At 46.7% G+C, this 25786-nt stretch overlaps 1 protein-coding gene across 2 annotated transcripts; it reads right to left on the reverse strand.

Annotated features, from left to right (window-relative positions):
* Positions 1-1670: 1670 nt before the first annotated feature.
* Positions 1671-24094, reverse strand: PRCC (proline rich mitotic checkpoint control factor). Of its 2 annotated transcripts, XM_082462406.1 has the most exons (7): positions 23349-24091; positions 13747-13794; positions 10595-11161; positions 8244-8339; positions 6393-6536; positions 3969-4034; positions 1671-2110 (listed from the first exon to the last, which is right to left on the reverse strand). In XM_082462406.1, exons 1-7 carry the CDS (start codon positions 23817-23819, stop codon positions 2024-2026), a joined length of 1479 nt encoding a protein of 492 aa, XP_082318532.1. In that variant the 5' UTR covers positions 23820-24091; the 3' UTR covers positions 1671-2023. The 2 variants fall into 2 exon arrangements, with proteins under 2 accessions (XP_082318532.1, XP_082318533.1); XM_082462407.1 differs by lacking the exons at positions 1671-2110; positions 3969-4034 and having other exon boundaries at positions 8244-8370; positions 23349-24094.
* Between the last annotated feature and the right edge of the window lie 1692 nt (positions 24095-25786).

Genomic DNA, 25786 nt, shown 5'->3' on the forward strand with positions numbered 1-25786 from the left:
CCATTTTCTAACTTGTATTTCTCTTGGTGACCAAGAAATTCTAACCACCAAATAAAATGTCATCTTTGGTAGGAGTAAAAAGTGGCTTTAAAAAAATGGCTTAATACTACCTCCAGAGAACCAAAGGAGGTGGGAGGCAAGAGGAAGCTGAAAGATATCTGGCTTAACTATCCGTTCCCAGAAGACACCAGGACAATCCCTGCCCACCACGCCTTGCCTCCCAACCCAGAGCACTTCCAGCTCCATCATGATGCAGCCCCTAAAATGAGAAAGTTGAACTGCTGAATCCCAGGAGTGTGGCAACTCAGGAGGGCAGGGCTGCGTCTATAGCGTACTGAATACAGAAACAGCACTGGACTCCATGGGACCTCAGACTCTGGGGCCCTGCTGAGCCTACCTCACCACCTCGCTTCACTATGACACCCCAGAGGGGCGACCTCAGCCCTCAGGGCCTCTGTGGATGGTGGGAGTGGCGGTACGGGCTAATGCTCCTTGCTGAAGGCTGGCTGGATGCACTGACTTGGACAACTACAGCCCAAGTGTCCCTGTGGGATGCAGGAGCCCTGTCTGGCTCCAACCCGAAGTAGGTCAGATTTCAGATAAGCGGGTGCTTTTCCTGTAAGTGATGAAACCCTCCTCTGTACTTAATGAGAAACAGACTCAAGTTACCCCAGCCGACAAGACCAGAAGCATGGCGAGATTCCTCACTTCCTTCTAGTCCCCAAGTCCCCAGCACACACTTCTTCAAACTGCCCCTCTGGCCTTAGCCTTCCTGTCACCAGGACTGTCAAACACCAAGTCCTCCCAGTGTTTTCCCCATTCAGAACCTGCAACGACTAGAGTCAGGCATCTTCGTCCAATTAACGCTGCTCTGCCTAGCATCTAAGGCCTTTCTTCTTGCAGGAGTTTAACAGTCCCTTCCTGCAGGAAGCCACTGCAGTTACGCCCTACTGGAGTCCTAGTACCCTCAGCAACAGGTTTCAGCAGTGTCTGCAGTAGGATTTGCATGCTGCATTGTGAACGATACCCGGTATCTTCCATCTCTATTTGAACCTTGCTCCGAGGAGGAATCATGCCACCTATCTTGCGGCTCCTGGGCACCACAGTGCCCTACAGCTAACTCAAGTCATAGACCCTGCCACCTCCCTTCCTCATCCATCCACCCACCCACCCAACCTGCCCCTCCCTCTCAAGCAAAAAGCTAGGAGTCCAGAAATCTCCAAGATCTGTCTAGCCCCCAAGCTCTATGCAAAGCTTCCAAACCAGTCCAGGTCGATGACAACCAGTATAAATTTGACTCATCTTTAGGGACAGGCATTTCACCACTTTTTCATGTCCAACAACTCTTTCATGTCACAGAAACAATCTCCTTGACTTCCCCCAGTCTTCAGAGATACCCGAGATCAGCAATACTTTCCATATTTGGGATCACAGGCCCCTGTCCCATACAAAATTGTCATACAATTCCTAGAGTCTTCAATGGCCATGACCCCAGTTTAGATGATGAGTACTCAGAAAGATGCAAAGTAATCATAAGACAGCTCATGATAGTTTGGAGGTTGCTTTACACAAAGTAAATATTGAGATCCAAGGACAGGATAACAAATGAGAAGGGTCCAAAAAAAAGAGACCTCACTTAAAAGTAGGAAAGGGTCAGGGCAGGCAGCATCTGTCAGACTGAATGTTTTATTTCAACAGACATCCCTGGTTTTAAAAAAAAAAAAAAAAGATGGAGGGGTTCAACATTTCATCACACCCAACAGGGAGCAAAACTCCCATCCAAGAACTCAGAGCCCCTTCTGAGGCATCACTTGAGTCTTTGCTAGCTCCAAGACAGAAAGGAGCTGAATTTTCTAACTTTTGTTAAGAAAAATCTATCAAATATGTTCATTCTCGCAGAGGCGAGGGCTGGGTCCTCAGGGAAGGAGATCCTGGACTTGGAACAGCTGGGGTCCCAGAGATGAAGCTGGGGGCCCGGCCAGCTGGGCAGCAGGAGATCCAGGGGGCAGTCAGGTCCAGAGCCCTAGAATCCGTATTTGGCTTGGGTCTGCCGGCGGCTGAGCTTGTTCTCCGACCAGGTGTTCTTCAGTTCCAGCTCCCGCTCCTTAGCCTATGCAAGGAAGAGGGGGCAGGGGAGAGTCACACAAAGGTTCTGAGAAATATTTTTCTCTTGCCTCTGTGCACTTCCCAATTTAAAGTCTTTCTCCCATCAAAACAATTATGTGGAAAAAGCAAATCCCTTGAAAGATTTAGTTTTCCCTTTTTCAAGCAGAAGGGGAAGACCCTGAGAAAGCAAAGAAAAACCATCTCTTTGGGGAGCTAATAGGGTTTAAGCAGAATAAAGACTCAAGAATCCTGGTCCTTCATCAGCTAGAATTAAAACAGAGATGCTCAAGTAGGAAATGGACAAATGAGAAATTGAATTTGGCATCTGAAAGAAAGACAACTGGCTACCTTGGATACCTAACTAGCCAAGTGGGAGAGGACAGCCTCGAAGACTTGGACAGGTCAAAACAGGACACCAACCAAGTCTGGAGCCACAGTTTGCTGCTGTGTTGAATGCAGTGTATATGGTACCCTAGAAATTCACACCACTTTAAAGTATAAATTGAAGCTGTGAAAAATTGACTGGAAGGAACTAGAATTAATGCTTTCTCCTTCTGACCACGACAACTCCTGGCTCTACATTGCATTCTGGGAAGGTACAAGCGCCACCCTAGAAAAGGGACTCCTCAACCCCACTCCCACAAGCTAGCTGATACCTGCTCATTTCCCCTGGAATGGGGTGGGGTGCTAAGGGTTTGGGTTTAAAAAAAGACCCTACAGGGGAGCAGCGAGCAAAAAAAAAAATAATTAATTAAAAAATAAAAATAAATTTAAAAAACTTTTGAAAGACCCTACCCTCAAATTCTTCCCCTACAAACAACAAGACAGGGTAAGGGTACAAAGGAGTCCCTGAAAAGGAATGTGAAAATATGATAAGAACAACGAAAGCAAGTTTTGCCACTGAAATCACCAACCAGCATATACACTCCCCAGGGAAATGGCCAGGAAAGAGTCTTATTCCTGGTCTGTACCCTCGACAGCATTTAGTACAGTAGGTCTCGAAAAGATATTTAGTGATTCAGTGAATTATTTGAAAGCTGCCAGGTCCTATCAAATAAATACCAAGACATATTCTAATTCCAGAAGATATTCTGGATTATCTGTAATTCTGAATTATTTGCACTGATGTTTCCTGCCATAGAAATGGAGAACATAAATAAAACCAACTTCCTCATGAGGTGGATGTTTTGCTAAAAGTTGGTGAACCAATTTTTCTTTAAAGTTTTTTTTTTAATTTTTAAAATTTATTTATTGGCTGCATTGGGTTTTCATTGCGGTGGGCGGGCTTCTCACTTCAGTGGCTTCTCTTGTTGTGGAGTGCGGGCTCTAGGCGCGTGGGCTTCAGTTGTTGTGGCACGCAGGCTCAGTAGTTGTGGCTCGCGGGCTCTAGAGCGCAGGCTCAGTAGTTGTGGCGCACGGGCTTAGTTGCTCCGCGGCATGTGGGATCTTCCCAGACCAGGGCTCAAACCCGTGTCCCCTGCATTGGCAGGTGGATTCTTAACCACTGTGCAACCAGGGAAGTCCCTAAAGTCTTTTAAATTATCAGATAAACTTGCTATTTGAAAGAACCCTATGATAAACCATTTCACTCCCCTCTTTTTTTTTTTTTTTCCCCCTCTTACTTTTATGCTTTGGGTATCTGAATTTTCACTTACAGAGTTTATTCCAAGCACCTGTACTTGAGTCTTATCCGAAGTGAGACTGATGCAGAGGAGAATTCTGAAGGACACAGCCCCACCTAGTGGCCGTATGGAGAACTGGGGAGGGTGCCTGCTGGAAGCTTCTTAGCCTAGATCTCAGCCTTCAAATCCCCAGGTTTATAGGGATCCTGCCTAGCAGGCCAGGGCCCTCAGCCCTCTCACCTGATGAATCAGATACGTGATCTGGTGTTTCCGCCGCTGCTGGCCTGTTGGCTGCTCACCTTTCTTCTGCAAGGGAAGAAAACAATCATTAACCCACTGAAAGAAAAGTGGAAGTTTCTCACGTGCCCCAATGAGGCAAGGTTGGGCATTAAGAAACCAACTATACACAGCCCAAATCCTAGGGGGAAAAAGTCAGCCTGGAGCTGTTTTTATGTCTGTATACTTACAGTTATTTTTATTAAAGCCATTATGCAAAAATCCCAAGCTCAGACTACTTGCCTATAATAGCCAGCTAACATCCCCATTAGCCTGGAAATTCTGTGGGGTCAGGACTGTCTACTACATCTTTGGTAACCCCACCTCGCCCCCAGCACCAAGCATGGTGTTCTGCCCACAGTGGGCACTTGATACCAGCTTTACTGCCTGCAGTCAGTCTAAAACAGCTGAAGTGCCAGGGTACAGGAGACCTTCCTCCCGCCCTCCAGACCCCTCACCACCCCCTCTGCCCATCTCCCCTTTAGGCCCTCTTCATCTCTGTCCACCTCTCCCCAGTCAGGCCAGATGTCTAGCCTATCTCCTACCTGCTGCTTACCAAGCTCTCTCCCATCAATCACCTCTGGCTGAAACCCCACTCCCTCATTCTAGTAACTGCCAACAAACAACTTCCCTGGAATTAGATTTTCACCATCACCCCACCTCTCTCCAGTCTTCCAGCCTCCACCCGTAACTGCACTGAACCCCTAACCAAACTTTGATGCAAATGATTTACTGTCAAAGTCTATATTGGTCTGGGCTTTCATTCTGCGGTTTTTCTGTCCTCTGCCAGTCTTGTCTCAGACTAGAAGCTTCCTAATCAGCCCCACCCAACTCCCAAAACTCCTCTCTGGAGTCTCCTCAGCACTTATGTAATCAATTTGCACCATAATCATTTACACTCAAGTGTCCTTAACTCTCTTTTTCTCAACTACACTGTAAACCCCTCAAGGACAGGAACTGTATCTTTCTCTCCTTTTTTTTCTATCTAGCTCAATACAATGAGATGATGGAAAAAAACCTTAGACCTGGGAAAATAGCAAACTCCAATTCCTTGATGCTATTTAATATCATTTTATATGACAGTTAAAGATGACAAACATAAAACATCCAGCTCCATTCCTGGCCCACAGTGAGCACTGACAACAGTAGCTATTACTACGTGATGATGCTTCTCGACCCACAGTTAGTAGAGCATGCTCTCCTAAGTGGTTTTTCCAGTAAACAATGATGGATCTATGCTGATCTAACCACAATCCTTTGCTCTGTCCTGTATGGCCGCCAACATTCAGTTAAAACAAATGGCTGGGGCTCAGATGGCCATCTGTGGCCACAGAACAAAGCAAAGCAAATGGACAGAGAAGGGAATAAAATGCCCGACCTTGGCCTTGCTGGTGCTCGGCTAGAATCCAGGGCTTCCCCACATTTTCCCCCCTGTGGCAGGCTCATAAATGTCCACATTTGCTGTACTCAGCTACTAGGTGAAGAGATGTTCATCATACTGACTGAAGAAAACTAGCAGCAAGAAGGTAGGAGTATGGTGTGGGAAATGTGAGGAATAAAGCATCTGAAAAGACTACAGCTGGCTACAATAAATAATGGAAAGAAAGGAGAGAGAAGGACATGTACACTCAGCACCTAGGACCCCAGGGCTTCTGAGGCTGTGTTGTGCCCACACCTCACAGATGTGCTGTGCCAGGTCCCAACTTAACAGGATGGAGAGGGCTTTCCTGGTGGCGCAGTGGTTAAGAATCCGCCTGCCAGTGCAGGGGACACGGGTTCGAGCCCTGGTCTGGGAAGATCCCACGTGCCGCAGAGCGGCTAAGCCCGTGCGCCACAAGTACTGAGCCTGTGCTCTAGAGCCCACAAGCCGCAACTACTGAAGCCCGCGTGCCTAGATCCTGTGCTCTGCAACAAGAGAAGCCACGGCAACGAGAAGCCCGCGCACTACAACGAAGAGTAGTCCCCCGCTCGCCGCAGCTAGAGAAAGCCCGCATGCAGCAACAAAGACCCAACTCAGCCAAAAATAAATTAATTAATTTAAAAAAAAAAAAAAAAAAAAAACAGGATGGAGAGAGGGATATGACTGCAGAGAGAAGGAAGAGCAGCTATGGATCCTGTCCAGCCAGGGAAGGAGCCACACATATCAGAGATCTTCCCAACTGCAGGTTAGGAAACTGTTTCAACCATCCAATCTCAGTAACCAGACTCCACCATCCAGATGGAGAGCAAAGTGCTGCAAAATTCTGAAAGGCGGGAGCTCTATCTGGGAGGCTTGGTGTACACTCCAGTACCAAGGGGAACAGGTGTTTGCTAAAGGTGCTGGGACAGTAACAATGGGGTATGGGGTCAGATTTTGCTTTGGCCACCCACTAGACCTTTCCCACTTACTTTGCTGAATGACTTCATGGTTTTCTCTTCTGTCAATGACTTGGTCATCCACTGCTGGGCCCCACTGAGCTGGTCATCACCTTTGATCTCCACAAAGTTGATCTCCTCCCTCCCTCGGTTCCTTTTGCCCTGCAGCCGCTTAAACTGGAAAAGGGGAAAAAAATTCAGGAGTGGGGGGTCTGGGTAGGGGGTCAGGAGATGTCACCAAGGATCCAGAGTTTATAGAATGGTTCTGGGCCTCCCCAATTCCATTGCACCCTTAATTCTCTCTATGCAGTATGTCCTTTCACCGTGCCACCTACCAAGTGGCCTTAAAGCCAGGTGAAAGGCTACTTCTCAGAAGTTCTCCTGGTCTCAGGGAAAGGAAGGGCAAAATGTATTCCCAAACATAAGTGAGTGCAGAGAATCACTGATATGAATTTGTATTCAAATTATTTATAAATTGTATCTGCCTAAAAGGACTGCACACTATTTTCAAATTAAGGGTACAAAAAAAAAAAACTTTAGGATTTCTCTTCTAAAAATTGGTTCTTTTAACATGTCTGTTCCTTCTCATTGGTTCAGTATCACCAAATCAGCAGACCGCACACCAGACCAGACATTAGAGAAGGAGAACGTAGAGATGGGGAGAAAGGAAGCCTCAAAAAAAGACCTGGCAAATTTTCTAGGAGACTGCTACTCTTTCCTCCTCAAAAAAAAAAAAAAAAAAAAAAAAAAACAAATCACACCACAAGTCACCAGGAGATGTGCCTAGAAGGAGTGTGAGCAAAGGGGAATTAAATTCAAGAACACTCGGAAACCTGCAATGAAACCCAGGTTGTGGTCTGAGCATTAGCAAGGCCTCCTGGGGTCACCCTACCCATAAGAAGCTGACTTTTGCCACTGGATGAGCTCTCTGCTGCCTCCTAGGCTTAAAACAAAAAGGGCCTAACTACTGAACTTGTCAAGGAGGATATACACAGGGAAGTGGATGAACACAGTATTAACCACAGGCAGAAGTTTGCAAAGGGATGCACATCTTTCTGTGAAAAGGTGAGAAGAAAATTATTTTTATAAGAACTTGCATGCAAAGAGGTAGAATCCCCTATTTCTCCAACCCACTCCTAATAGGCTGTGACCTCGCTACAGATGGAATACTTTATCTCCTGAACATGACCAGATGGCCGCAAGACATGGGGTTTTCATCTTCCCTTGTGCGGAGCTGGGGAAAAGCTCAGCAGCAGGGAACACAGTGATGTGAAACACAGGGTTATTTACTGTGGCTGCTGTTCCCTCCCCAAATCCACTCTCCCTGTCTCCGTTAGTGTGAATGAACCCAACATTTTGGCTAGGCATATTACCACCCAACAAAAAGACTACATTTCCTTGCAACTAGATATGGCCATGTGACCAGGTTCTAGTCAGTAAGACAGAAGGGAAAGTGTTCTTAGGAACTTTCAGGAAGTCTCCTAAAAGGGGAGGTGACTTTCTTTCTCCACTCTGCTGCCTGGTATGCAGTAATGATGGCAGTGGACTTAGCTACATTCTTATTCTTATCACTAACCATAAGAATAAAGGCCACAACCTAGGGATGGGCAAAGTAATGATGAGAAGGGGACTGGATCCCTGACAACTTTGTGGAGCTGCCATACCAGCCTTCGCCTACCTACCTCTAGCCTTCTTTTATGAAGAAAAAAGTTAACTTCCCTTACATAAGCCAGTATTACTTGAAGTTTCTCAATTATATGTTGCCAAACCTAATCCTAAATGAATGTAGTTTAAAAAAAAAAAAAAAAAGAATTTCCTTTAGCTTCAGCTTTGAAACCTGGTGTCCAGGGGTCAAAGATGGTCACTTGTGCTTTGTTAACTTACTGCTTCGTCATCGATGAAGGAGGCATCTGGGGCAATTTCCTGTGGGGGGACCAGAGTCGGGTCCTGTGCGGGATAGTAGCCACCACTGTAATAATCCTGCAGTCAAGGAGGGAAAAAAACACACCAACTGAGGGCACAGTGGAGAGGGGACAAAGAAAACCCTCATCAAAGAGGCAGTGGTGACACCCACACCCACACTACAGACCCTCAAATGGACCAGTAAAAGCACAGATCCTAAGGACCTACCCTTTAACTCAAGAACCAGAGTTTCTTCTCATCTGCACCATCCAGACAGATGGATATTTTTTAGGGAAGAGAGATAAGAAATAAAGACGTTCTCTCTGGCTTCAATTTACACCCTGCTCCCTTGGCTGCTTCCCAAGAGTGATTCCCACTCCTGACCTCTCCTGTGCCTCAGCCCTGCTCCTCCTGCTCATGAGACCCCAGTAAAATCCAGTGTGAGCAGAGGTGAGAGGGTGTGAGGCGTGCCATTCCTGCTCCTCGTCCTATCTACACCCTGGACACAGGGGATCGCCTATAACAGGCAGGGAGGTTGCAGATCTCTGATAAAAATCAACCACTACAAGGGTGGTATGGAATTTACAAAGCCGGGAACAAACCAAGTTTGCATTACCAGATTTTTAGTTCAAGAATTGATGATTCCCCTTTAGAGGTGAGCTGTCCAGATGTTGTTATGGACCCTAGAGGAAGAGGGGTGAAGGCAAGGGCAAGGCCCCTACTGTGGCCGAGTCAGGCAGCCACAGAGCTGAGAAGCTGTTTCCTCCCTGCCTGCATTTTTTCCTAATTCTTCCACCTTTGCCCAGAACTCCAAGAAATGCTCCTCTAAAAACATTCATTTTATAGTGAGCTATATGAAAAATAAGGTTTAATTCTGACTAAAAATTATACATAAAAACCCAGAGTAATTAATTTTCATTAAAAGTATTGATAATAACATACATTTAAATTGCAGGGCCCCCTACTGTATTTAAAGTGCTTTAATTTGCACAGATTACCTCAATAGTGTTTATAACTGCATACAGAATTCCAACTAATACTCATTTGCTGGATGTAAACTAGTGGTTTCTTAGATTTTTTTTTTTTTTTCCTGCTAAAGAGATCAAAACACTCATGTTCCTCCTTCCTTCTAACAACCTGAGGGGAGATGCATTGTCCCTGATCAGCCTACAGGATACAACAAGGTTTAACGGCAAATAGTTTTCAAAGTCTTTGATCAGAACAGAGTCCCTTCAAAGCCCACTACCTAGACTGTAGATAAGATGAACACTGACCATTCAGAGAATCACACTGGCTGAAGAAGACAGAAGTCTTGAAACCATCGCACGCTGGCAGGAAAACTTCCTACAGCTGCCCAGCCACAGGGCCAGCCAGAGGCCTCTGTCCCACCTCCACCACTGCTGCGAGTCCCCGAACTCCTGGAGCAGTCTCCATCTCAGGAAGCTCTGACCACTGGAAAAGTCTTTCTTAAACCTATTTACAACCTGGCCTCATATATTCTCACTCCCTGAGGCCACAGAGAACAAGTTAAACAGCTCTTCCAAATAACATGTGAATAAAAAGTTATCATAACCATTTACTGAGCATTTGCTATGTTCCAGGCACCACGCTAAACCAATGTAATTCTACCTAGCAACCCTGAAGTTGCTAGTATTCTTCCCATTCGAGAGCTGAGAAATCTGAGACTCAGAGAGGCAGTTAAGTAATAGACTCACATAGTTTGAGATTCAAACTCCAAACCACCCTCAAACCCCATTCTCTATCTCTGCCCAAACTACGGTCCTCCAGCATCTTCTTTCCAGGGACTTGACTCAGTCCCTTCAACTTCCTGTGACTCAGTCGAGGCCTCTCACCATTCTAATTCCCCTTTGCATTCGACTCTCCAGATTCCCTCCTGTCCTCCGCAGTCCCTCCCCTCCCTTGCAGTCCTCAGCACTCCCCACCTCCAGAACTCTTCTCGGACTCACTGCTGTCTAGGAGTCTATGCCACAGTTCACTTATCCTCCTCACCCACATCTGCAGAAGCTACCTGGGATCTCTAAGACTACAGACTGCTCCTCTTCCACTTTCTCCCTATACCTTTCATCAGCTCCTACAATGACATTTTGTTTTCAGAATAAACGGGTCAATTATGTGTTTCGACCTGTCAGACTTCAAGACTTAGCATAAAGGTAGTATGTTTTGAGGCCTGACAGGTACAGGAAAACCAAGACACCAGAAGATTCATTAATTCAGTCAAAGTGATGCCACAGAGGCCTTATCACTGGCTCAAAGCTCTCCCTGACGGCCATACTCCAACATTCCCTGGCCTGCCCTCCACGCCTCTTACCCACCTGATAGTAAGCACCAGCGGCATTGGCATCGCCATACGTGGAAAACTGATTGTAGCTGTAGTCATCCCCAGGCTTAGGCATCCAAGGGGCCCCACTTGAGCCTGCTGCCATCTTGAACTCTAAGGGGGCATTGGCTGCATCGTCCTGGAAGGCCGGCTCTGGTTCCGTGCCTGGAGGCAACTCTTCAGGGACAGTGGGAACGGGGTAAGGGTATGGCTCAACTCCAGGCGGCTCGGCCTTCTCAGGGAGGGAGAAAAAGTTCTCAGGGGCTACTTCCTCATCACTGTCGTCCTCTTCCTGCGTGATCTGCTTCGTCACCTGCAGGGCAGCACTCTTGGCAGCAGCCTTGATAGCAGAGGGCGATGGAGTGGTGGTCGTGGTGCCCACAACAGGGGCGAGAGAAGAGGGCTTGGTCTTAGAAGCTTGTCTGGAGGGCTTAGTGTCAGAGGAGCCATCCGAGGGTTTCCGGGAGAAGGCATGGGGCAGGAGCAACCTGTTAGTCTCTTTCACAGTCAGGTTTTTAGGTTGGGGAAGCAAGGCGGACAAACCAGTCCCCTCACTGGATCCCTGGTGAGCCCAGGTTTGGGTAAGGAGGGAAGAAAGATGACAAGTGAGATGTTATGATACATACTACTGACATTAAGAACAAGCATTACAGATATGTGCTCTAGCCTAAAATCTTACCAGCCCTGTTTCCATCTTACCTCGGCCCACTAACGTCATCCAAACTGGACTTGACTCCTCCTACCTCAGGCCATTCTGCTGTCCGCTTCTCCCAAGGTAAGATGTCATCCCTGTTTTCCTCATCCATCTCAACCCAGCTCCTCTTCCCTCTGCCACAAAGCCTTCCCTGACTCTGATTTTTTTGCAAAAATGATAATACATTTGGCAAGTACATCATCCTTCTTCCCAAAAAGCCCAGGGCTCTCTCCAGCTGATCACTGAACCTCTCCCTATGTCCTAAGGGTTCCTCTTAACATCGGTACTCCCTGCTTCCTTTGGATTGCTACTCAGAGTCACGAGCAAGGCTATGTCCAAAAAAGACATTCATACATACCGCCAAAAGTTCCCTCCCCCACCCAAGAAAAGCCCTACAGACGGGGTATATTCAGCTTGTTTATGCCAGAGTCATGCATTTAATTTATCAATTTGTAAGCTAATTGGCTCAGCCTATCCAGTGTTCCTCAGCCCAACCAGAGTTGCTATTATTCATAAGAATCTCTGGGATTCTGCTTTCCATGTGCTACAGGGCCAGCTTGGCCTAACTGCAGGGCTGAGGGAGGTGTCAGTCTGAAAAAGGAGAATGGAATAAGGTCATTGTGTCACCGTCCTGGAGTACCCGTGTACTTCAGCTCTCTCAGCCAAGAAATGCCCAGAATGAGTAAAATAAGACTTTTGAGTCAAGCAGGCCAGGCAGAACTGTTCATCCAGAAAATGGGCTCTTCTCCCTGCTGTCTGGGTTCACAGATTTGGGTCATTTCAGCCTGGTAGACCCCAGAGGCTCAGGTTCATAAAAACCAGACTGAGGTGGCAGGTGGAGCACATCCTCAGGCTACCTTCAAAGTGTCTGACTTCTCAGATACATCTGGGATCACGGCTACATCCCTTTGCAGTGCTGGGTCCCTACTCTGCCTTAACAGCTCAGAGTTTCTCTATGCACTCATCTCTTCCCACCATCTGGAAGACTGCTGTTTACTCCTGGGGTGCCTTCTGAGCCAGTGTCCTCTCGTCTCTTTAGTTGCCAGTCCACGTCCTCCAGGAAGCCATTCAGATAACAGAGAACAAGTGGCTTCATTCAGTCTCAGCAAGTCAGTATCTTCCATGATTCCTCCTCCATCACCCACTACAAATATGGACACAACATCACTCTCACTAGTTATCTTTCTTTCACATGACTTTGTTCTTCTAACACCTCCCAGCCATGGAAGTGACACCTTAACAGAGTCAGGAGAAGGAGCAACTTCAGCATCATATACCTAAATCATGAGACAGCAACCTTATAAAGGCAGGACTGTTTTTTTTTTTTTTTTTTTTGGCTGCGTTGGGTCTTCGTTGCTGCGCGCCGGCTTTCTCTAGTTGCAACAAACGGGGGCTACTCTTCGTTGTGGTGCGCAGGTTTCTCATTGCGGCGGCTTCTCTTGTTGAGGAGCACGGGCTCTAGGCACGCAGGCCTCAGTAGCTGTGGCTCGCAGGCCCTAGAGTGCAGGCTCAGTAGTTGTGGGGCACAGGCTTAGTTGCTCCGCAGCATGTGGGATCTTCCCGGACCAGGGCTCGAACCCATGTCCTCTGCATTGGCAGGCGGATTCTTAACCACTCTGCCACCAGGGAAGTCTCAAGGCAGAACTGCTTTTGCTCTTCCTGAGGCATATAATCAACATGAGGTCAGAGAGTGTATAAATCACCGAGTGTGGAGCTGAGCAGGAAGAAACTTCTGGGAGCCAGAATAAAGGCACGGGGACAAGGGGAAACAGGCAACAGCAGCGAGATCATCTCCCGACACTGTCTGGTTAAGGACTTCTGGTCTTGATGACAGAGCAGCAGTCAAATGCAGCAGATAAGAGCCTGGACTCTACAGTCAGACTGCCTCAGTCTGAACCCCAGCTCTGTCCCCACTAGTTGTCTGACCTTGGGCAAGTTCCTTAAGCTCTCGTTTTCCTTGTATGTAACATAGGGATGATAATAACGCTATGACTTAGGCACTATTAGGAGGATTAAATCAGTTAAACATTGGTATAGCACTTAGTGCCTGGTAAGTGCTATTTAAGTGTTTCTTTTCCAGGTTAAAAATAAGGCAGGGAGAAGATGGATAATTTTAAAGTTCAGATGCTCCATAACAACATTTTGACCAATCCGTTTATTCTACCATTCCTAAATGATCCTTTTACCTGAAATGTAATGAATCAAATTGAGTTCCAATTCATCTCCCTACCACGCCTGTCCTCTAGGAGAGACGCCAGTGCGCTAAAGCCAGGGAACATCGAGGAGAGGGTAGAGAAGCACGAGGTCTGATGTTATCAGGAAAACAAAACTACACCCAAACAGGCAGTTGTCCAATACTTGCATTTGCTCTAAGCCTGACCTGGAAATTTCCCGTCTTTCAGGAAGCAATATGGGAGGAGAAGAAATGGCTTCTATTATGTCACAAAGCTTACCTGAAGGACAGTTTTCTTCTTTGTGGGTTCATCTTCCTCGGAATCTGACTGAGAGAAAAAGAAACGGAGTGAGGTCTCACTGTTTAAGGACAGTGGAGAAGCACTCACATTAAATGAAGCACAAATAAAGGACTGGACAACAGGGGCCATCATCTTGTCCGAGCCCCTCCTCTGTATAAGAGGTGCACCCCACAGAACCAGCCAAACAAGCAGAGCTTCCTTCCTGCTCTCGAACAGCTTCAGAGAACAAGGTATGCGTTGACCGCCCCTGGTCACTCATCCCCATACCCCAGACCTGTTGCACAGCCTTCTCAGCATCAATTTCCAGTCCTTTAAATTAAGACTACTTCCATTCAGCCTTTGGTGGAAAGAAAAAGCTACACCCATTCTTCTTCCTATAAATCTGTCCACTAGAAGATGAATGGGATTTGGCCCACAATCTCACCCAATCTCAGTTTCACTTCTAAAACCACTTACATAGACTACATAACCACAGGGCTGGGGAACTCCGGTGGGATTAAGTGGTATGTTAACTACTCTTCTATGAGGTATTAAAGGTCAAAGCCATTGGAGAAATCCATTCCCTCTCCAAGTATGATCTATTGTCTGCCAGACAGAGTTGTTTGTGTCCAGGAAGAAGGCAAGCAAATGATGACTGTGAGAATTTGGAGCAAGAAGGGAGCTCATCTGTGTTACCCCTCTGACTCACCAGGATTGTTTCTAATACAAGCTCTCACACTAAAAACGTCTAAACTTTTAGCTCAATACCAGTTCCTCAGCATCTCCAACTATCAGAAAGATGCAAGGCATATGAAGAGCAAGCTTTCACATTTTATTTTAAAAAATTAATATCCAAACTGAGAACCTTAGAAGTTTTCCATTTGTTCTTAGCACCTTGGTTTGGGGCATCTGTAAATAAAGGTGATTAGGCAAGAATCTAAGATCCTATTCATCTCCAAGATTCTAAAGAACTCAAATCCTCTGCCTGTCTTTCTCAACTGACCCTCATATCTCACAAGTTCCTTTCGGGATTTTTTCGTTTTTTTTCTATTTTATTTTTATTTATTTATTTTTTTGGCCACACCACATGGCATGCGGAATCTTAGTTCCCCCACCAGGGATCGAACCTACGCCCTCTGCAGTGGAAGTGCAGAGTCTTAACCACTGGACCGCCAGTGAAGTCCACAGGTTCCTTTTTGGATTTGTGTGCTACAAGGACTTTTTGATCATTATTACTCAGAACCTACGGTATGCAAGACACTGTGCCAGGTACTGCAGACAGAGCTTCCCAACTGGTGTCCTATGACTGGGTTATAGGTACTATGATGATATTGATCCACTCAGCCCACAGGGCATCAGGCAGGGCTTGGAGCAGGTAGGGTCCTGGCCCACTGGTTTCCAGAGGCACAGCCTGTACCACTTGCCCCACTGTGCTTCAAAGATTTTCTTGTGTGCCATGACATGAAAAAAGTCCCTGCCCTCAAGAAACTTACAGTCCAGTTAAGAAGAATGACAAGTACCCAAATAACTGTAATAAAGGCAGTAAAAAGATAAGGGCATCAAGTGTGGTTCCAACATCACCTCAAAGAATTGGCTGATCCTCCATTTGTGCTTTCTTTCACGTAAGGCCCCCACCTTATTACTCCCTCTCGCCTACCTGAATCGCTGACACCTCTCACTCTCCTGTCAGTCTGCACTCTGTACTTCCTGACTCGAAACTCCTAAAGTCTTCCTGAAGAAGCTCACCTTGCTCTTTTTCACTCTGTGTCCCTAAGTTATTCATTTGTCTGGGGTGGCATCATGCTAACAATGATTCATTTGTGCTTGCTCTGTAAAAATGTTACATTTTTCACGTGCGTATTCTTCCCTTTACTCCTGACAGCCGAGGCCCTATCTTACGGTTCAATATTACCTCACAGTAGTCAGTGCACAATGATTTTAATTACTAACTGCTGCCAATCGTAGTATTAAAAAAAACCTGTTAAGAGAAATCTGTCTTGGACTTCCCTGGTGGCACAGTGGTTAAGAATCTGCCTGCCAATGCAAGGGACACAGGTTTGAGCCCTGGTCCGGGAAGATCCCACATGCCGCAGAGCAACTAAACCCATGCACCACAACAACTGAGCCTGCGCTCTACAGCCCACAAGCCACAACTACTGAGCCCGTGTGCCACAACTACTGAAGCTCACGCGCCTAGAGCCCGTGCTCCCCAACAAAGAGAAGCCAGCTCAATGAGAAGCCCATGTACCGCAACAAAGAGAAGCCCCCACTCGTCGCAACTAGAGAAAAGCCCGTGTGCAGCAATGAAGACCCAACACAGCCAAAGATAAATAAACAAAATAAATAAATATATATTTTTTTTAAAAAAGAGAAATCTGTCTTAGTACTTAAATATGGAGGTAAGGGAAAGGGCAGTAAAGGACAGGACAGTCATTTGCTGAGTAGCTACTATGTGTCAGGCAATTTATTCACAAGTTTTTAATTCTATCCTGAATAAAATTTCAAGGTAGGCATTATTATCTCAACTTTACAGGTAAGGAAAATAAGGCTCAGAGAGGTTAAATAATTGCTAGTACACGGCAGAACCAGGACCTGAATCAGTTTAGGCTCCCATGCTTTTGCAGCTGAGCTGTGTGCGTGTCCAGACCTGAGATCCACACTGATCAGATCCCACTAGATCCCACAGGATACAGCCGAGAGCACAAGGCACAACATCAGAAATACAGGTTTCAATCTCAGCTTTGCCACTCACTGGCTGGGAGGATCCCCAAAGAGCCATTTAACCCCCCAAGCCTCAGTTAGCAATAATACTTAATCCATGTCACAACACTGTTCTAAAGACTGCATGAGCTACTATCCATGAAAATGTATATAAACTAAAATTCTTAACAGAGTTCAAGGATTACTATTCTCTCTGGTCTGCCAAGATGTCAAATGCAACCGAAGAATAAGCCTTAAGCCCCAAACACCCAAGCATTTTTGACCTTTTCTCTCTGTTCCAAACTTCCACTGCCTCAGGGGCTACTGACCATTTCCCTTGTCTTTTGACCGTGAAGACTTTTCTCCTTTCCAGCAGACCACACAGAGCCACCTCACTATGGGGTATACAAGGTTTTCATGAAGTCCCCAGACACGTTTAAACTTTAACATCTAAGGCAACACGTCCAATGGAAACAATCTGAAAATAAAATTTTATCAAGTTTAAGACGATTACATTTATAAAATTGTACAAGCATATTTTTATTTTTCAGATCCTGTGACAAACAGAAAGTGGCTACTTTTAAAGTGTAGGCAAACTGTCCCACGGCTAATAGAATTGAAGGCCAGATCAGCTGTGGGAAGAAAATTCAATTTTTCCTTAAATGTCAGATTGTTTCCATTACACTGTCAACCTAAGTTTAAAAGCGCACGCACACACAAACTGTACAAAGACTTTAGGAACACCTTATTAATTTTGGATTTAGAGAACTGCTATGGCTACTCACAATCATCCTTCTTTGAACATTTTGTACTCATCTACTGAACCCCATTATAAATCATCTCAAGATGGGCACAAAATATGACAGACTCCCTAAAACAGAACACTAAGACCCTCAAAATAAATGTGCTGAGCCCCTAAACACTTCTTAAGTCATGACTATTCATCTTTGAGGGAGGGGTAAAAATAATCTTTACCTCTTAAAGCTGACAAACAGGACTCCGAGACATTCAGTAATCTACCCAGGGCCACAGAGGAAGTCCAGGGCCATTGGGAGGGTGAGGAAATAGAATGAGAACCACCTCTTGCCCCCTGAACTAACTTTAGCCAACTAAAGAGGTTGGAAACACAGAAGTCACTGGTTCACTATGAAAAGAGGTCTAGATGCCACTCAGAATACTTACGAGCATGTGGGGGCCTGAATGAAAACTAACAGGAAGCAAAAGGAAAGCTCAGCAAGGAATTATCCAAATACCTCAAACAGAAAAATAAACTTCGGTTCAGAGTACCAAAAAGGAGGAGATGAATAAGCCAAAAGCTAAGAGATGTGCCATATATCCTCCAGTCACAGGGTAGGGGTTGGAGTTGGGGGGATACAGCTGTCTTGGAGCATTTAAAAGAAAAATTAATTCAGCTTCTATCAGGAACCAGCTAGAGGCAATGGGCTTAGCCTAAATACAGTATTTAACTAAGACACAAGAACTTCCTTGATGGTGAGAGGTACATGAGTATACTGGGTTTTTTCCCCTTATCATGGTAAAACATATATAACACAAAGTTTATCATTTTAACCATTTATAAATGTACAATTCAGTGGCAGTAAGTACATTCACAATATTGTATAACCATCACCACTATTTCCAGAACTTTTTCATCATCCCAAATAGAAACTCTGTACCTATTGAACAATAATTCCCTATTCCCCAGCCCCCAGTAACCTCTACTCTACTTTCTATCTCTGGATTTCCCTACTCTAGGTACCTCATATAAATGGAATCATACAATAGGTGTGTCCTTCTGTGTCTAGCTTATTTTACTTAGCATGATGTCTGCAAAGTCCATCCATGTTGTAGCATGTACCAGACTGCATTCCTTTCTAAGGCTGAATAATATTCCATTGCATGTATATACCACACTTTTGTGTATCCACTCATCTGTTGATAAGTTGGGCTGTTGCGCTGTTGCCACCTTTTGGCTACTGGCTACTGTGAGTAGTGCTGCTGTGAACACTGGCATCCAAGTATCTGTGTGAGTCCGTTTTCAATTCTTTTCACCTAGGAGTGAAATTGCTGGATCATATGGTAATTCTAATTAACTTTTTGAGGACCTGCCAAACTGTTTTCCACAGGAGTATGTTAAATGGAGGCTGTGGAGTCAATTCCTAGAGAATGCTAAAGACCAGTGAATGGTGATCTGAGTGGGTCTGTTTCCTTCGACCCAGAAAGAAGGGTGACGCTAGAGATACGGGAGCACCCAGGGCTGGAAGAAGTACGCTGGGCCAGAACAGGCATTCCCGGGTTTTAGAGACACAAACCGGTTGTGTCTCTTAAGAAGAAAGTATTGTATTTCTTCTTGGCCTCATTAGAGCCTGAGCCTCAATGGCCACCACTGTCCTCTCTGTTCCAGCTGCCAAGAGTGACAAGACACACACACCCAGAGACTGCTGAGCAAGAACGGAAACAGGCATTTTCCATTAAGCCAGGCCCAGTGGGATCTGCTAATCTATCAGAGCCTCGTTCCCCGTGGCAACCTCCCTCTTATCTTTCCAGGCTCTGGTCCTGACAGACTCCCTCTCCAAAAAAGCGATCACTAGTTGCCAGGGCCAGGAGCCAAGAAGAAAATCAGGGCCCAAGCACAGACTCCCCCACCCCCAGGCTCCAAACTCTAATCACTTCTACACTCCTCTCTGCTGTTATCCCAATCAGCTAGATTCATCAACTTTTCTACCCTTTGGTCTCAAATATGTTCTTACATCTGCCCTTCAGTTAGGACACCATTTTCTCTCCCACCTTTGCACTGCTCATCGTATCACTTTCATAGTTCTGGTTGCTCAAGGTTCTTCTATCTTTTTGGTAGGCACTATGATAGAAAGGAACAGAACACACCTGGGTACAAATACGACTTCTGCTATTCCCAAACTGTGTGATTTTAGCTCTGCCACTCAGAGAATTCTTGTTCTCTAAATTCCTATCTCCTCACCTGTAAACTAGGGGTAACACTTAGCTTACAGAGTCGCTGAAGTGCCCAGCACAGTGTCGGACACCACGCAGGTGCCCCACAGATGTTAGTGCGCTCCTCCTTCCCTTTCTATCTAGGGCTAAATCTTAGCTAAATCCACTGCAGTCAACTCTTGTATTACTTGGTTAACAGAAATGAGCAAAATTAGTGAAATCGCAATCTCACAGCTTCAAATCTTCCACTACCTGGGTAAACAATCTAAAAGGATGGGTAATACTAATCCAGATAACCCTAAGATTTCTATTTGTGTTGTAATGCACATTACATGACAGAAAACTCTCACAGCAAACTTATTCTTCTAATTTTGTTTTTTTGGTATCCTAATTTTAGAAGTCTGCATCCCCTAAGCCCGCAAAATCAACAATAAACCACTGTTCAGAAAAAGAACAGTAAGAAGGGAAAAGGAAAGGAGGATTCTCCATTTTATAGATCATTCCGAATTCCTCACATAAGTCAAAAGCTGACTGAATCTGATTCTGCAGTGCACCTGGAGAGAGAAATTTGGTACTACCCTGCCCCCTGACTGCAGCTGATTGATGAGCTTACCCAAACCAATCATATTCTCTCCCCTGGAAAACCAGAGCTGGGACTAAGACTGTAGGTCAATCTGAGCCAATCACTAAAAGGAAGGAACTAAAAACCAAGGAGGTATGGGTGGCCATCTTTCACCTGCAACAAAAGTTAAGAAGTGGAAACTGGTCTGCAGACAAAGAAGAATGAATCAAATGTGCAAAGAGGAGCTGTGGGGGTCTCCGACAGATCTCCAATTCCTGATTCCAGGCCCTTTCCAAGGTACCTCAGTATACTTATGACACGTTTCCCTTTAAGCCAGCTGGGAGCAGTTTCTGATACTTGTAACCAATTAAATCTAATCCCCAATGTGCTCAGCCTCTGTATTCCGTAAATAAATGGCACCACTACCCTCCCAGCTGCCTGAGCCAAAAGGCAAGGGGTCAGCCTTGAATCCTCTCCTTCACCCATGACATCCAATCAATTCCCTAGTCTTAAAACGTCTACCTCAGAAAAAGACCTGGAGCCTCCAGCTCTCTCCATCCCCCGCTACTCCCTTATCCAGGCCGCCATCGTCTCTCACACTCTCTCTGCCGGTCTTGCTCCCTCCAGACCTTTCAGCACCCTGTGATCAGAGAATTCTTGCTCAGACTTCAAGGGCTCTTCACTACCCTAGAATTATGTACAAAGGCCTTGGCATGGTATCCAAGGCCCATTGTCATCTAGCCTCAGCCTCCTTCTCTCTAGCTTCATCTCTCGTCACTGCCCCGCCCACCCATGCGCTCCAGCCATGGTGCCTTAGGAAAGGTTCCCCCAAAGCATTTTCATTCTCTCACCTCTGGGCTTTTGTACATTCTGTCCCCCTGCCTGATGTTCTCCTCTCCATCGCCCCTTTCTCTGGCTACCTTCTGCTCATCTGTCTTATCTCTGAAGTTTAGACATCGACTCCTCCTGGAAGCCTCCCCAACCTGTGAACTGGATTAGTGCCCCCAAAGGAGTGCTCCCATGGCACCAGCTCTATCATGGTTCTTCTCTGGCTTGACCTAAAATCTATTTCCTTGTCTGTCTCCCCCCATTGACCATAAACTCCTTTTGTGACAGGATCTATCATGTTCACTACTGTACTCTCAGCTCCTGGCACAGAGAAGCAGCTCAATACTGAACTAACAAATGAATGAATGAAAATTCAGAGTTAATTACTTCTACTTCAGCACCAAACCCTAAAGAGAAACTATTTAAGGAAACCTAATTCATTCACTCAAATGTTTACTGAGAGCCCAATAAGCACAAGACACAGAGCTTGGAACCACAGGGCCTTAGAACCACAACTATTTCAAAGGTAAAGGTCACCCTCACCTAATCATCTTGGAACTCTTAAGCTACGCTTCCCAGGAACTATATGTTCAGAAAACAAAAATACTAACTTGAACAGAACAAAAATGGGAAACTGAACCGGCTAAGGGCTAGGATTTGGCTTTATTTTAATTATCCACGTCAGGATTCACCTCAGGAATTTAGTGAATTATACTTACAAAGGAGGGATAGTTAGAAGTCCTCAGAGTTTTCTGCCACTTCAGCCAGCCTAAATGGAAGATTCCACAGCCTCTACCAGCAACTTCTCCTAATGCTACCTTTGCAGACCTAAAAATGAGCCTTTCCGCCGTCACTGTGGAGGGTGGAGGGTGGGGAGGCGGGCTCAAAGTGCCATCTTCCACCATATATCACAATTAGGCTGCGAGAAAAGTTGGTGGGAAAATTGTGAAAAGAAAACACCCCAAACAACAAACCTATTTTCCTCTGTCCTACTCAGGGACTTTCCTTTGTTCCAGGTTAAATCAAGACCAAACTAAGTTTCAGTGGAGCAATACAAGGCTTTTTGGGAACCTAAACTTAGAAATGACAAACTCAGGTGAGAAAGAAGGGGGAAACGATATGGAAAAAAGTTTGGAACATGGTAGTGAGGGAGATTCTGGAAACTCCTTCTATAAAGAATCCATATTCATTTGAGTTCATTCACTCAAAATATTTAGGTAGTACTCAGCATGTGCCAGGCACTGTTTTAACCACCAGGAATATAGCAGCGAATAAAATAAACAATAAGCCTACCTTCATGGAGCTTGTATACTAGCAAAAGGAGAAAGGCAAATAAAATATACAGTATGTTAGACGGCGGTAAAGTATTTTAGATGGTGGTGCTATGGAGAAAAATAAAAGTGGGATGGGGAGGAGCGTGTGACAGGAAGTTGCAATTTAAATAGGTCGGCTAGGAAGTCCTCACCGAGAACGTGTCTTTTAAGCCAAGATTTGAAAGAGGTGAGGGAAAGAACATTAGGACATATGGGGGGGAGAAGAGAAATAGCCTCCAGGCAGAGTCGGAAGTCTGAAGAAAAGCAAGGGCAAAAATCAGCTTCTCTCAGAGGGTTACCAAAGGTGAGCCAGGGATTGACCCAATTAACCTTTTAGGAGAGAGAGAATGGAAAAGAACTCCAAATAACTCTAAAGTATCACCTGCCCCTAGGCTGTCTCCTTTATCCCCCAAAGCGTTCACTCCAGAAAAGGCCTTCAATTTTTCTGATACAACATTCAGAAAACGACAAGAGCTTGGTTGCCTCTCTAGGAGCCAAATGTCCTAATTCACCTAGGCTTGAGAAATACCTAAACCGTGAAACTGAGGCACAGGCCTGGAGTTCAGATAAACCCTTAATCTTCACTCTGCCCTTTGCCAGGTAAGATCTTGCATACTGGACACCTGTTTCTTATCTGTAAAAATTAGAATGTTATCTCCCAGAGTTCTGTAACACTTGAAGGAAAGGGCCAGTGCCTGGCAAATGATCTGTACTCAACAAATACTCAATTTCTTCCCTAACTCCCCTCAAAAACAGAATCCAGGATTCCTATCCTTTTCGTTCCAAACCCTGATGCTTTTAAGTTCACAGGCAAAGGAAAAGGTTAGTCCTGAATGTTCAGCAAGGGCTCAGGAATCCTGTCTCCCGTTACCTCAGGTACCAGATTTTATGCTGTTCTCAGTATAAGAGAGAGAGAGGAAAAAAAACCAAAAACTGGCCTGCGGTGAAGATGCAACAAAGCGGAGTGGAACCAAGTGTCCCTAGGCCTGGGCCTGTCAGTGCCAGGTGATGGTATATGGCCCTTCTGCAGGCGAATCCAGCTTGAAGACACCCGCATGGACAAGTACCCTAACTCCCCAAAGCTGACAAACTTCAGCTCAATTAATCGCACTGTACCAGGAATCCAGCGGTCCGGAATCAAAGGATGCACTTACAGGAGGGAGTCTCGGAATCTCCACAAGTCCCTCCTACAGCTGAGCCCATGCCCAAACCCAACGGACAGTTTGGGGGTGCCCTCCTCAGATACTCACATCCCCCTTATGCAGCTCTGGCGCCGCAATCTTCACCGGCTCTGTCCTCTTCTTTGGCTTGGGAAGCCCCAGGGGGGGCCCGGCCCCGCCGATAGGGGGGGGCAGACTGAGGCCAGGGCCTCTGGGCGAGGGCAGCCCCAATCCCAGCCCCTCCCCAATTCCCGCCGCTTCAGCCGGGCTCACGCCTGGAGGTGGGGGGAAGCCTCCCAGACCGAAGGGCAAGGAGGGAGGAGGCTGGAGCCGGGGGTCTCCGGTGGGTGTGGGCAGCAACAACGGCGGGGGAAAGGCTGGGGCCAGCATCTGGGGGGACGGAGGCAGCAAGGCCGGACCCTTGGGCGCGGGAAGAGAAGCGAACAAGCCCCCTAAAGTGGGCCCAGGTGTAGGGGCCGCCGCCTCCTCCTCCTCCTCCGGCTCCGGCTCAGCCTCATCCGGCTCACTCTCATCGCTGCTGGCGTAAGCAACCAGCGACATGGCGCCTCCCGCCTTTGGGGCGCCCTTGCCGGCAGACGAGGCCTACTTGACACCGGGGATGTCCGGAGGCCTAGTGGGCCCCGCCAGTCAGCGGAGCGGGGAACCAAAAAGCCCGCCTTCTCCGTACTCTAGGGGTAGCCCCGGTAGAGGCCCATGCCCACAGTTGATTTCCACCGAATAAGCCTTCCCTCTCCACTTAAGCTCCTAGTCCCGGGCAACTACACACAGCTAATGGCCGCCGAGTCACTCCACCTCCTCCTCGTCTCACCAATATACGAACTACAACTCCCAGAAAACACTTTGGCCACAGCACCATTCTCCGCCGCAGGGAGCTCAGCGCAAGGCACGGTGGGAGTTGGAGTCCGAGGAAGGATTAAGGGGTGCGGAGAAAGACAGGAGGTAAACCCGCCTCTGACACGAGGGCTCCTGGGATGAGTAGTTTTTTTGGTCTCCTGACAATTCCTAGGTAACTACAAGCCCCATCAGTCACCGCGGTAGTCACGGAGACGGATAGGAGAGCATTTCGGTACTTGAAGTTCCCTAAAACAGCTGCTTGGGCGCTAAGATTTATGGGAGACGTAGTGCTCTTAGAAACTGCAAGTGAGGTCGGGAATGAGAGGGAGTCTGGGAAGGTGACGGATTGAGGGAAAATAGCTTAAAGGGAAAGAGGTCTGTAAATGAACTGATGAAGCTTCCGAGGCCACTGAAACCCCGAGTTGGAATAAAACACCCCAAGAAGAGCCAGGGCCCGAGACACCTGTACGGAATTGGGCTGCGAGCCAGAAAGAAGCAAGACTTCAGGCCTAATTAAAAACATCTGAGGGGCTTCCCTGGTGGTGCAGTGGTTAAGAATCCGCCTGCCAATGCAGGGGATACGGGTTCGAGCTCTGGTCCGGGAAGATCCCACATGCCGCAGAGCAACTAAGCCCATGCGCCACAACTACTGAGCCTGCTCTCTAGAGCCCGGGAGCCACAACTACTGAGCCCGCGCGGTACAACTACTGAAGCCCGCGTGCCTAGAGCCTGTGCTCTGCAACGAGAAGCCACTGCAATGAGAAGCCCGTGCACCGCAACGAAGAGTAGCGCCCACTTGCCGCAACTAGAGAAAGCCTGCGCACAGCAACGAAGACCCAATGCAGCCAAAAATAAATAAAATAAATTAATGAATTAAAAAAAAAGTCTGAGAGCTGAAATAAATGTGACATAAGAGGGAGTAAGTGATCTCCCTCACCTTGACCAAGGTGCATATCCAGGAGCACACCTAGCCCTTCCAACCTGGGTCCTGACTGCTCTTTGCAGTGAGACAGAAAGATGGGCAGGGCCCTGGAAGGCAGAGCCTGGCACTTGAGGTTAATCCCTTCCCCTCAGCCCAGTGGTTTAAGGGGGCCAGGTACATCTGAGCCCCCTTCACAGATCTGAGGCATCACCTGAGTCCATCTCTATGCATATGTCCTTTGTATCTGTGTGTCCGTGCCTGGTATTCATGTGACTTTGTGTGTGACCTTGTTAATCTGTCTCTGTGAGTGCCTCTTATATCCATCCATGTTTCTGTGTGTCCTTTTCCAGCTCACATATGTCTGCCCGTGATTCTGCAGCTGTCCTTCCCTGTCTGCCTGTAATTTTGTGTCCTTTTCTTTATATTCATCTTTGCCCCTTCCTGTCTGCCTGTGACTGGGTGCCCTCTACTTGTCAACTCTGTGCACGTGCTGTATATGCCAAACCACCTCTGTGTGGGCTCTATCTCCCTATTCCCAGAGCAGAAGGCTCTACTGAGCTCAGCCCATAAAGACTGTTGAGGTTTGGGGAGGAGGCTACAGAGGAAGATGGAAAGGATGACAAGGGGGGCGATGATGATGGCAACAACAGAGAGGGACAGTGAAAGCCCAAGTGTGAATTCTCCGTCAGACAGGCCTGCTATGGCCCCCTCCTCCCCACCTTCTCCATGTGTCTAAATCTCACCCTGCCTT

This window comes from Balaenoptera physalus (assembly GCF_965194825.1).
Source record: "Balaenoptera physalus genome assembly, chromosome: 1".
Taxonomy (NCBI): Eukaryota; Metazoa; Chordata; class Mammalia; order Artiodactyla; family Balaenopteridae; genus Balaenoptera; species Balaenoptera physalus.